The sequence below is a fragment of the Lutjanus erythropterus genome, chromosome 15, assembly GCF_056507025.1.
Source record: "Lutjanus erythropterus isolate fLutEry1 chromosome 15, fLutEry1.hap2, whole genome shotgun sequence".
Classification (NCBI taxonomy): Eukaryota; Metazoa; Chordata; class Actinopteri; order Lutjaniformes; family Lutjanidae; genus Lutjanus; species Lutjanus erythropterus.
Window position 1 is genome coordinate 25,931,564 of NC_139331.1, and position 13,235 is coordinate 25,944,798.

Sequence of the window (13,235 nt, forward strand, 5' to 3'; positions counted from 1 at the left end):
TTCACCATATTGTTTTGTTCCTGCCACAGGATTTCTTGTCTCCTCACCTCAAGATGTTCAGCGACAGAGATTTCGGAGAGCTGGGAGTCAACATTGACCTCACGGTGCCTGTTATTAACATGGACGACACAGGTTATGGCATGAAGACGCAGTCCACTGACGTCATCGGCGGTGTGTAAGTGACAAGTCTTATATTTATCCTTGCGACCTTCACTGTTGTCTGAGCAATAGTGTGACATAAAAGGTTGAGGCATCCACAGGATTATTATTTCCGCTGCTGAAGTAAATATATCTCCGTTTATTAGAATTCCTCAGATGTCTTCGCACTAAAAGTCTCGAGGTGTGTTTCTAGGAAAGTATATTTGATTTCCTACCTATCCAGCCACTTCTTGCAGTACAGTTCCTGCTGTAAGATGCATTCCTACGCCTGAACCTTATAATCATTTCAGGCCACGGTTGCAGTGACGTCTTGTGCTGTGGTTTGCAGCCGTTCTTTGTAGCTCAGGTGCGTAGCGGTAAGATTGCCACACCCTCGCTGACAGGTCGAGACAAATCACCTAGTTTTTAATGTTTGGTCTGCCACACCTCACGTCCCCGTCAGTGTAAGTTGATGTTGGACGGCGCATGCTTCCTCACACCCTTTAGTGGGAATAAATGTGAAATCAAAATGCAGGGTGTGGAGGAGTTACAAGATGCCTCAACACGGCTGACGAGGAATGTCATTTATGTTTGGATGGTGTTTTCTTCTTAAGTGTTTTGTCTCTGTCTGTATTCTTGCATAATCAGGGTTGGGAGGGTTACTTTAAAAATGTATTCTGATACAACTACTGATTACTTGTTTTATTTAAAAAAAGTAAGTAATGTGACTTGTTTATTTTCTGTTACTTTTGGATTACCTCAGTACCAAAATATTGTGAAATTGTTTAGCCTACTATGTTTGTTGTGGGTGTATTAATTGTTTGTCCAGTTATTCCTGCCTTTGTTTTGCATGAATCCACATTTACATTATAAGCACATTTAAATGTACTTTGTTAAGTAGCTATTCACTCTTCACGCTTTTCATTTTATGTATTTTTCAGTAGTAGCAGCAGTAGTAGTAGTAGTATTGACTAGTTAGCTAGCTAATTGGATTTCTGCTTAGGTAACTTTAGCAGTCGGTCTGTGCAGCTAACATTAGTAGTTGATCTGTGTAAATAATGTTAGCAGTTGGTATGTAGCTAACATTAGCCATTGGTCTGTGCAGCTAATGTTAGCGGTTGGTCTGTATAGCTAATGTTAGCAATTGGTCTGTATAGCTAATGTTAGCAGTTGGTCTGTGTAACTAATGTTAGCAGTTGGCATGTAGCTTACATTAGCCGTTGGTCTGTGCAGCTAATGTTAGCGGTTGGTCTGTGCAGCTAATGTTAGCGGTTGGTCTGTATAGCTAATTTTAGCAGTTGGTCTGACCTGTAAATGTTTCTTTAAATTAGATGTTGTTATTGGATGATGACAGTATTTTAACAGTTGAAGGCAGAACTGTCACTGTACTGTGATGCTGTTCCTACTTTATGATTTAAAGATAAAAATTTACTACCTGCTAATAATTTCATTTTTACTAAATGTAACTATAATCTGTTTAAATTTTTTTTCTGTAACTGTAATGTAATATACTTACCTTTTTTTGTATCTACGTAATCCCATTACATGTAATCTGTTACTCTCCAAGCCTGTGCATAATGCACAAGAAGTGTAAGAACCCGAGTAGTGGCTGTGCTGCTGAGTCATTTTTGTTTTCCTGTTTCAGCTGAAAAAACGCAAAAGTAAACAAAAACAGAAGCAAATTAGAAAAGTTATTATTCGTATCAGAATAATTAAAGCAGAACATTGTTGCCACCCAAGGGAGAGTCAGACAAAATGATGAATAATGTGAAGTGGAACATTTCGTCCGTCTTTAGGAGGCAGGCCTCTCACATCACTGAGGGGTTATTCTCGCTGTGCTTTTAGCCTGTTATTAGACGGCACAGCCTCGCCCATGTCATGCTGCCGTCCCTCCGAGCCTCTGATTGGCTCAGCGTGTTGTTGTTCTAGCATTGCTGCTGTGACAGACGTGTTTGTTATCTACCACGTTCAGACACACACACACAGGGCCGCAAATGCAAAAACAGCCCCCGTCTGTCACAGGAGCAGAAAATACCCGTCCACAACAACAACACACACTCACACACACAAACCCAAGATATGCCACATTAGCCAAGAGCGCATACAGAACATAACTGCTGAGATACTATCATGTGGGAGGCAATTATCAACTTGGACTCTGACCAAAAATTGTTGACTTAGATGATAAATGAACACTTTGACAGAGTCCCAGTGTGACTTCTTGTGGTTTTCTTCGTTAGTGAGTGTGGGTGCATCAAAGACTGTTTCTACACGAACTGAGATCAAATGATCAGGAAGAAAACACAATTCTGAGATGTCAATGCAAGATTAAAGGCTGATTACACTCCTACTGTTTCCTCTCTCAGCTGGGTGGTGTTTGAGGAGCCAGGCTTTTGTGGTGAACCCTACATCCTGGAGAAAGGCCTGTATGGAAGCCCAGAGGACTGGGGGGCGCTACAGCCCAGAGTTGGCTCAGCGATGCCTGTTGTGCTGGTAAGAGCAGTGACTCAGACTTATGAAATGTTGCTGAAGGAGAATTTGCCCAGATATTACAAACCCCAGTTGAACATGAATAAAAACAATTCAATGTTTTGCCAAAATGTTTCAGCTGAATCCAGAACAAAGATATTTAATGTTCAAACTGATTAACTTTATTTTTTTTGTTTTAAAGTGAAATTCTTTCCCCGTCTTGGTTAATCTATAACTTTATGTGCTCAGTTTAGACGTTTAGGTTGTATTTTTTGCTTCACAGTGCACAACACATTTTCAGTGGGAGACAGGTCTGTACTGCAGGTCAGTCTAGTAACTGAACGCTTTTACTTCAAAGCCACGTTCTGTAACACCTGCAGAATGTGTCTTGGCGTTGTCTTTCAGAAATAAGCAGAGATGTCTCTGAAAAAGACGTAATCTGGATGGCAGCTGCAAAACCTTTATGTACCTTTCAGCAATAATGGGGCCTTCACAGATGTAGCAGATACCCATGATGCCATGGGCACTGACACACCCCATATCATGGCAGATGCTGGCTTTTGACCTTTTGTGCTGGATCGTCCTTTTCCGTTTTAGCCCGGAGGACACAATGTCAGTGATCTCCGAAAACAATTTTCTGAGTCGGCAGCGTTTCTAGATGTTATTGTGGGTGTGCTTTGCATGGTGGAGCCTTAATTTAAATTTGTAGATGCAGCGATGAAGAATGTTTACGGACAACAGTTTTCTTAAGTGTTTCCAAGCCCATGTAGTGCCCTTTACGTAAGCTTTTAATGCAGTTCTCAATGCAGTGCTGTCAAAGGGGTCAGAGGTCACGGGCATCAGTGTTGTTTTTTGGCCTTTCCCCGTTTCTCTGGATTCCATGAATGTTTCAATGATATAAGGGGTTTCAGATTTCCTGCAGTTTTTGTGTTGAGAAACATTGTTTTTAAACTGTCGGACTATTTGCCCTTAAAGTTTTTCACAAAGTGGTGAACTTCGCCCATTCATGCTCATGAACAGCTGAACCTTTCGAGAATGCCCCTTTAATACACCTGGTACCAGTTAACCTGTTCACCTGTTGAATGTTCCAAATTCACTGTAAGTGTATATTTACAAAAACAATCACTTTAATCCATTTGAACATTGAGTATCTTGTCCTGTATTCAATAGAGTACATGTCAAAAATGATTTTCACATCATTAGATTCTGTTTTTATTATTTGTTTGTACACATATTGTCCTGTAGATTTGATATTTTATGTTCAGTCATTGCAGCGTTTTTGCTTGAGCTGCACAGTTAGTTTCGCATCATCACATTACTTGGAATGTTTAGCCTTTATGATTAATAATTTTGTCATTTTGCAATGTTGAAGTGCCTGCTGTGTTCTCACTTCCCCTGGTAGTCTCAGTTTGGCTAACCAAGTGATTTCACTTCATGTGACCAAGTCACAACACTCATGTTTGCAACCAAGTCAAAATTTAAGCTGGAGAGCAGGAGGCTCTGCGGGGACAGACAAACCTTTATACAGTAGATTATGTTTTGGAGCATGAGGCACAGGCAAAACAAGAATAAATTGATCTGTGTGAGAGGAAAATACTTGTCACAGGATTGGATTTGAAAACATATTAGATCACAAAGGTGAGTCATCCTGAACTTACTTCAGTTTCTAACCAGATGATGACAAACAGAGAAAGATTTTATGAAAAATCTTCTGTAGGGTGGCAGCTACACCCAGACATATTTACAAAATATAGTAAAATAATGTAGTTTCTTAAAACCAAGGCTAATAATACAGTTGAAGGCCGAGCATGTAAGATTTAGGGGGATCTGCTGGCAGACTGTGAAGGACCAGGGTAAGCATAAACATGTTTACTAAGTGTAGGACGGTTAACAAACCCAGCAAAAGTGACAACAAACATAAGTGTATAACTCAGCTGAACTAAAACACAGATCAACTAAACAGAACTTAATTAAAACAAGATGGTGAATGTTCCTCTGACCACGAGACGCTGCCTTCAACTCCTAACTGCAGCATTATGTAACCTTCGCTGGCCAGTCACTACTAAATTGCAGTGGAGAGAAGACATTCCTCTTCCTAAAAAGGTGTAGTGTAGATGAAGTGGCTACAGAAAACCCCCTTCTACGTGTAACAGAAAGGAAGTCCAGTTATTCAGGCACATCTGTGTAGGCTGGGCATGCACTGTTTAATTCTAGCCAGTTTCTGACATGGCTTTTTTGAGCAGTACGGCTCTTTTTAGAGTCAGACGAAAGTTCGTCTTTGTTGGGCGTTGTCGTCGTGCGGAGTACAGGGAGGAGTGAAGACCGATCAACTGCTCCCAAACAGCTGTCAAACGTTCGGATGAACTTCTGACATGTCAGGAATTTTAGTCAGCCGGTGTCAGTAAGGTAAATCAAAGTGCTTTACAGGAACATAGAGATTAATTAAAACAAGACAGACCTTAACGAGAAGTTATGTATCTACTTCATCGGAAAGCTACAATAATGTTTTATGCCCCGGTTTAAAAGAGCTGACGGTCAGAGTAAACTTCAGGTATTCAGGCGGTTTGTCCCACAGGTGGGGATCATAAAAACTAAAAGCTGCTTCAAGTTGTTTGGTTCTGATCCTGGGAACACTGAGTAAACCTGTTCCAGATGGCCTGAGACCATTTAGTGCTTTGTAGACAAGTGATAAGATTTGAAAATCTTATCTTTTAACGCAGTGCAGTGATTTGAGGACGGTTTAATGTGAGTCCTTTTGTTAGCACACAGGATGGCACAACTGATGAAGGCAGCACTTTTCTGCCTCGTTAACATTATTGCTAGCAAACAAACTTCTGCCTGCCTCTGAGCTTTCAAATGGATCTTTATTGAACATTGGCCCTTCCTAAGTCCCGCCCCATTTTGCTGTGTGCTCCAGTGACAGTTGAGCAAGCTTGAGCACATAAATTGTGTTACTCATAGAATAGGAATTAAATTAAACAACATTTCTAAAATTGTACAGTGTATTTCCAACTTTAGACTGGTGTGATCATCTTTATCATCTTAAAAAGCCTTTATTATAGTGGATAAATCATTTAAAAATGGCAACATGTTTGGACCATTACAGGTCTTGATCGGGGCCTTAAAAAAGCCAACAGATGTGTAACCGCACCTGTATAGTCGCACCAACCAAGGTGTAACTGTTGAGACTCAAACATGAGATAACACAAAAGAAAGAGAAAAGTTTTTTCAAAAAATCATACAAAGGATAAATACCTATAAAAGTTTTAAACATATGCTGAGAGGAAAAACAGGGCAACTTGTACAAAGAAAATAATTCATCAGTGCAACAAAAGAATCATTACAGAACTGAGTGAGACCTGGATATTTCAAAGCATCCTGTTTTTGGATCCAAAAAGCTTCCCTTTGGTTCAGTTTCTGTATTCTGTCACCCCCTCGATCAAAGGTTTAATGTCTTCAGTGCCTTCAGTGTGTAATAAGGAGTCATTAGCATTGTGAAGCTCACAAAAATGTCTCGCCGTAAGACAATTCCTAATTTTAATGGCATATTTATGCTCAGCAAAGCAATCTCTTAGTATGATCTATATAGAAAAGGACTTTCACGCATATCAAACAATAGACAATGAAAGTGGTATTACAGTTGATAAATTCACCTTGTTTTTTGAGTTTTATCATTATTAACACATAATTTTATCAATTAAAGATATGTAATGTTCTTATAGTCTCTCCCACATATACAAATTAACCTGTGCTGCATTTCATGTATATACAACTTACAAAAATGCAGATAAGCCCTTTTCTTATTATTTTGTGTTGTGGTTGAGTGCGTATAAATGAGCCTCATTATCTGTTTTTTCGTTTCAGGACGCCTTTGAGAACGCAGTCAAGTTTAAGGTAGGCGTTTGTAAAGGATGAAAGCACACGTCTAATCTTGCCGAGATGGTGACTGTCTTATCTGACGTAGTGTGCGAGGGGTTCAAAGTGAATGACTCAGGCTCATTGTCTTGCTGTTTGTGCCTCAGGTGCAGCTTTTCTCCGAACCGGGTTTTCAAGGCTCTGTCCACGTTCTGGAGGAGAGCGCGGCCTCCCTGCAGGACGGCTTCTCTGTGGCCTCCTGCAAGGTGCTCGCTGGCAGGTGAGTAATACTTAAATAAAGGTGCCAACTAGAACCATAAAGTGTTCTTTGGCTTGTCCCCAGAGGAAAAGACTCTTTGGTTCCTGGTAGAAACTATTCTAAAGAGTTCACTTGGAAACCTAAAACCACCAGTGAAAGATTTCACCCTGAAGCCCCAAGGAAAGGTTCTGCAGAGAACCCTTCTACCATGGGTGCTCACTTTTCTACCTGTTTGAGTGGAACAAATGCAATAAATGATTATCATTAAGAGGTTGGTAGAATATGACATTCCAACTTTGGTTCCTAAAGAAAACCTGCTATTTTTTGGTTCAAGCTAGATATCAGAACCTATTTGTTTTTGGTGGAATTGCTCAGAACCAGTCCAGGAGGTTCTACAGAGAATCTTACTTTTATTCCAAGGATTTTATCTAGAACCTACCTGAGGTTCTACCAGGAAACCTTTTCTATTCCAAGGGGCTCTACTGAGAACCCTTATGGTACACAGAACCCTTGAAGAAAGGATTTCAGTAATCCTTGAGGTACTCTTTCTTCCATGAAGAGTTATTTGAATGAAAATGGTTCTTAATGGAACCCATATTCCTGATTGATTGAATGATTCTGGTTAGAACCTCAGTGCTTCAGAAAGAACCCTTTTGGAGCCCTCATTTCTAAAAGTGCAGTATAGACGAAATATCACACTGTAGTTATTGTGGCATAAATTGAATCATAAGTATTTGTAGCACTTTGCACCATCTTGCAAAAGCAGATGTTAGAAACAGGATCTTTTTTGGATTTCCCTAAGGAGATCTGATACAACTGTAGCTGCATATTGCTCATGTTACAAAAGTATCTGTGGGACTCAGGATCTGCTACAGGCTGTTACTGCTCCACTTATTGAAAAATGTCCCATATGGCAGCAGGTGTTTTTTTTAGATGCAGTATCCACATTAATTGCTTTGTCCTGTTCATCCTTGAACATGAATATTCAAGCATACTTACATGTGCGTGCGTGTAAATTAATGTGCATATTAAAAATGGAAATCTATATTATGCAAATAGTTTTAATGATCAGCACTTTTTTTTTCATCAGTCCAGAACATGAGTCTCATTTTGTGCTCCTGTCATGTGTGTGTTAATGTGTTTGTTTATCTGTGTATGTGTATTTATGCAAATCACTTTCAGCTGGCTGGCATTTGAGGGCCAGGACTTCTCTGGCAGGATGTATGTGTTAGAAGTGGGGAGCTACTCAGACCTGAGAGCAATGGGCTGTTTCCACACAAGCTCCTCCATCCTGTCACTACAGACTGTCGGCTTTGTAAGTTTTTTCTGTTTTAACCTTACAATATGTAACATTTACACATTAAAATGTTAGACATATGATATTTTATTGGGTTGTGTTCAAACAGTATCCTAGATGTTTCCAAACATGTTCAAATGCAGAGAATTAATTCAAGGTAATGTGCGTTCCCTATTCGTTTCCTAGTTGTTGTAACTTGCAGAAAAATACAGGATATGTTGGGTACATCAGAGAGTGAGAAAGGAAGTTGGCAAACATACTTTAATGCATTGTATGTGAACATGATATCCGCCTGAGTCATGTCAGATATACACATTTTCCATACACACATGCTGGCTTGGCTTGACTTTGTTTGACTCCACACATCAGCGCAGCACAGCAGGGTTTTGCATCTCCATTACATCAGGGCTAGCCGATTGAAGGTGTGTCTTTAAACTGATGACGAGCTTAACTCAAGTCGAGGAGCTGTAAAATGGCAAATAAACACCTTTTTTTGCTATTTAAAGGCTTTTATTATGATACTGTAAAATCAGGAAATGTTGGTGTTTTCATCAGCAGTAACTTAACACAACTCCTCTACAGCTGAAAGCAAACATGAAACAGTAAAATAAAGCAGATACCTGAAAGTACAAACAGCGACACAGGAGAGAAACTAAACTTCAAACCACAGAGATTCAGTTAGAAGCTATGAAATTACTGAGAGCTGAACATACAGACACTTTTTAAAACCACATGAGTATGGTCTCAACACTTGTTTGTTTGGTGGGTCGTCACGAGTTGGCCATGGTAGATGAGACGTCACCACAACCTGCTTGGAGGTGGGTCAGATGAACTTAAGTCCTACTCCAGAGACGGTCCATCTCAGGGATGACTCAGCACAGCTCAGGGTGTTAAATATGGTAATGGAGATGCAAATCAGCACGGCATGGTTTGACTCAATCGAAAAGACCCACTAGATTTTCCTTTACAGTCGTGGTTGTTTACCAATGAAGATAACAACTCCCATGTTCCTATGCTACTGCATATGTCATCGAACTACCTCTTTTGTTATTGTTTTACCTTTGACACAGACTCCTGGCGGCAGACATAACATGTTGTGCATGTAATTCTTTTAATTTTTTCAATACACACCCCTTTTTATGGGTTTTCTGCCCAAACTAGAGCAACATTTTTTGGCCGTTGTACTCCTATAACATAGAAGACAACAGAGAAATTGTCTTTATTCTATGCATTCATCTTCCTTGTCAAAAACAGATGCTTACATGATCCGCAATGCAACATGAACACTGACAGTTTGCATTTTCAAGATGACCAGAAACACGACTCCAAATGTTACTCCTCGTCTGCTGGTTGAGTAAACAGGCAACAGTTTGCCTTTTGCTCGGCCTAAAAGATGATAGCTGTCAGTTCATAGCTTGTTTCCACTGTCCCCAGGTGGCCAAAACATGAGCTACACAGGTTTGAGGTTTTAATCTCATTCTTTTTAAGCCAGAGCATTCTTTTTGAAAATGAAAAAAAATTAGTTGTCAGTTTTATCCAGCCGGGTAGATTCTAGGTGAGGCTGGACAACCTTAGTTATGACAGCATTCATACATTAGGCAGTTTCAGAGCACTTTATATACATTATATACAACTTTTTTTCCAATTTGAAACAAACTTTTAAAGACTGAATAAGCATGATTTCAATAGTTAATTTCAAAATAAGTTGTATAAGTATCATGAATACTGACAAACAACATCCAACACAAGACAATCTAGCAACCCTACATCATGTGGAAGGTACCTAATCTAAAGGTTCTCACAGTTCATTGTATCTGTCACTGTTCTCTACATTATATGAGCCACCAAATGAGTCACTACTGCTGACCTACAACATGACTGTCGATTTATAAAACAGCCCATCTGTTTCACTTAAGAGAGGGGAAAATGCCAAGGGGGCGTAAAGATGTTAGTGTGGTCTGTTTCCAGGGTAACCTCCAAATAATCTTAATTTCAACCCGCGGCTCTCCACCCACTCCATTCCTTAATGTACTTTCCCTCTGTTTCTCTGTTGCCCGACAGGAGTTCTCGCTGCCATCTATCACCCTGTTTGAGCGTTGCGGTCTGCGGGGGAAGAGGGTGATTCTGACAGATGGATCAGTCAACCTTCAGCTGGCTGGAGGCTGCAGCAGAGTCCAGTCTGTGCTGGTGGAGGGAGGGATGTGGGTATAATACACCTGCTGTGTTGTAGTTCACTCTGCAGGGATGTAAAGCAGTCGCCCATCCGTCTGCAAGCTCCACTGTCAGTGTGACTTTGACAGGTTTATGTACTTTAGACTGGGGAGTGAGCCCACACTGCTGTTCCTGCCAGGAACACCTGCAACAGAATAATGTCCTTTATTTTTTACACACACATCCTTCAGCGACGCCTGTAGGCTCTCAGCAACTCCACTTTTAAATCCCTGATGTTTTCTAATCTCTTGAAACTCCCTCCAATTCAGACGTTATTAACTGCCAAGTCGGTGCGTTAGATAATTTGTTAAGCTTTCTGGCATCCCTTGTATAGTCCGTTGCTTGTGGTAAGACACACCCGTGTAGTGAGCCACTACTGTAACAGCAACACCACAGAGTTAGGTGCTGAGAGAGATAAATCTCATCAAACAAAGAGAGATACTTAAGCTTGAAGATAAAGGATTTAGAATGAAAATTGTGCCTAGTTGTATAAAACCACTCAGGTTTAAGGTTTGCCTTAAATTTTCATCTAAAGATGCACTAGGAAAAAATGATTTACATAAAATCATCTTAAATATTTCCATAGGATGCTGTAAGAGAAAACACTTGGCAACAACAAAGATAAATTTAATCTAAAATCAGTTCTAATCAGAGTTTAACAAAACCAGGTTTAATCCAGATTTAAAATTAAGGAGAGCTCTTTTGTACAATTAAAAACTAATATCCATTCAGTACATTAAAATTTAGCGATGTAAACCAAAATTATATAGTTTGATTAATATAGAGATGCTTATTTATCCAGAATAAAGTAAATAAATACATAAAAACTATAATTAAAAAAAAAAAAAATAATAAATATATATATACATATAATAAAAACCTGTTATTTTCCCCTGCCCTATATATCTGAATAAAACATTGTTTGTTAAAAAAGCAAAGAAAAGTTAAATATTGTTTTCTAACTGGCTAAAACTTTCTAAAACAGTTATATTCTAGCTAAAAAAGAAAAAATCATACTGTTTGCTAGTTAGCTAAAAAGTTGGTTAGGCTGCTCATGGCGGCTCAGCTGAGAGTTATTTTGCTCAGTCCATCTAAAAAAAGGCAGCAGTTTTTAACTTAAACTTAAAGTCTACAGTTCATTTCATGGCAGATTTCTCACATTAATTTTGATAGTTAACAAATACTATATTAATAAATAACTAGCTTACTTCTTGCCACATCTTTTGCTTGGGTGTTGTTATGACTGGATTAAATTTACATTGGATTATGTGCTTGATTTTTCCATATTCTTCTGCAAGAACAATTCTCTCATCTTCTGTCCAGTTTTGCTTTCTGTATCTTTTTGTTTTCCATTTTGGAGACGCTAGCTCATGCAGGCTAAGTGTGTTAGTAAGCTAGCTAACAGCTAACAATAATGGGTCACGTCTAGAAGGGAGGACTAGATTTGTAAAACTCACTGTGTTTTTTAGACTTAACTGATTTTTTTTAGGTTTAGGCACAAAAACTACTTGGGTAGATTTAAGCAAGAAAGCTACTTGCGTGGGTTGAGGAAAAGGTCATAATTTATGGTTAAAATAGACCTTTTCGCAACAGTAGAAAGTCACAGCACAGTAGAAGTAGCCAGTCACAGCGCATTCGAGCAGAACTCGTTCAAATCCTGGAAGAGTTTTGCAAATCCAGCAAGTCTAGGTTTCCCCTCTCGACATGGCCACAATAATGCTGTCCAGTAACTGTAAAGAGTGATGTCAGTGAAGTGTAACCACGGCAACTGAAGTGCTGTATTATGACAGCAATTACCATAAAAGCCTTAGTCTTAACTCTACAGGCAAGCAGACAGTTTAAGAGGCTTTATGTAACTCTCCTAAGTGAACCTCTTAGCTTGGGAAAATATTTTTCTTGATGGACAAACTTCCTTTATGCAACTGAGCACAGGTTTATTGCCAAGGAGGTTGTCACATAAAAGGAATTTGCCTTCGTATATCGGTGCAGTAAATAAAAGTAAACACTGTATGAGAAAATATAGATTTTGCGCTAATAAAATATGTGGGTGTGTGTCTAAATAAGTGTTGCAATATTCTTGTGGAGTTATTTTTTATGAAAGATTGTGTAGGTAGCAGCTCTAGCCTGTATGCTCAGTTTAATTGGATGAGACAAGTGCAGGGTCAGCACATCTCGGGTGGCAGCATGACAGTCCTGACAGATGGAGCGATGATGGAAACCTGCTGCTGATGTGCGAGATTCAGGCTGTATGTGTGAGTCCACGCTGAGGAAATAAAGGGCTCACAGTGAGCATGAGCTGTCTCCAGAGTGGCACATTCCTGCTGCAGGAGTGATGGGCAATTTGCCAAAGAACGGTGCCATTGAAACCACGGTTAAAAGGCAACACTTAATGTCACAGGGAAATTGGGCGGCCGTGAGGCTCGGCACATTTTAGGAGATTGTCTTTGCTGCATGGAAGAGAGGGCTCACAAATACAAGTTTGATAGTTCTGGGTTGATAGCAGGGTTGGGAATAAGCACTAACTACCAGCCAAATGTTGGTAAAACATGAAAAGTGGCTGGTAGATTTCAGACATAAAATAATGATTTAATATTTAGTGGCTGGTGAATTTCCTGTCAGTGGCTAGTTGGTTTTATAGCATCAAAACAATTGGAATTTAGATTTAGATTTTTTATTTTAACTTAATTTAACCAGGAGGTTCTCTCTTGGGTTGACATCTATTTGCCAAAATGTTGCATAACATTCCAGGAACCAACGTCCATGGAAGGAAGAGCAGTAATGAAAGACAGAGAAATATGAAGGGCATTGTTCCTCTTGTCTAACTTTCAACCGCACATCAATCAGACTGTTAAAACTGTTTTTTTTTGTACAGCCCAAATCCCCTACATGGGAAACACTTACGTAAACGGCGTTTATCTTAGGACCGACTGTGATGAACTCAAGTGCTGAAAGAGAAAAGTTGAGGAAACTTGGTCCTGGTTTCACTGTAGATATAAAACCTAAAGG

General features: G+C 39.5%; 1 protein-coding gene across 1 annotated transcript in view; it reads left to right on the forward strand.

The window, feature by feature from the left end:
• The window catches only part of LOC146314511 (uncharacterized), a 42,834-nt gene that overhangs the window by 22,972 nt on the left and 6,627 nt on the right, over positions 1-13,235 (forward strand). Inside the window, exons 14-19 of the mRNA XM_084738259.1 lie at positions 30-175; positions 2,505-2,631; positions 6,472-6,501; positions 6,630-6,742; positions 7,904-8,036; positions 10,080-10,219. Of these exons, the coding sequence (XP_084594385.1) occupies positions 30-175; positions 2,505-2,631; positions 6,472-6,501; positions 6,630-6,742; positions 7,904-8,036; positions 10,080-10,219 (689 nt within the window). The remainder of the gene's footprint in view (positions 1-29; positions 176-2,504; positions 2,632-6,471; positions 6,502-6,629; positions 6,743-7,903; positions 8,037-10,079; positions 10,220-13,235) is intronic.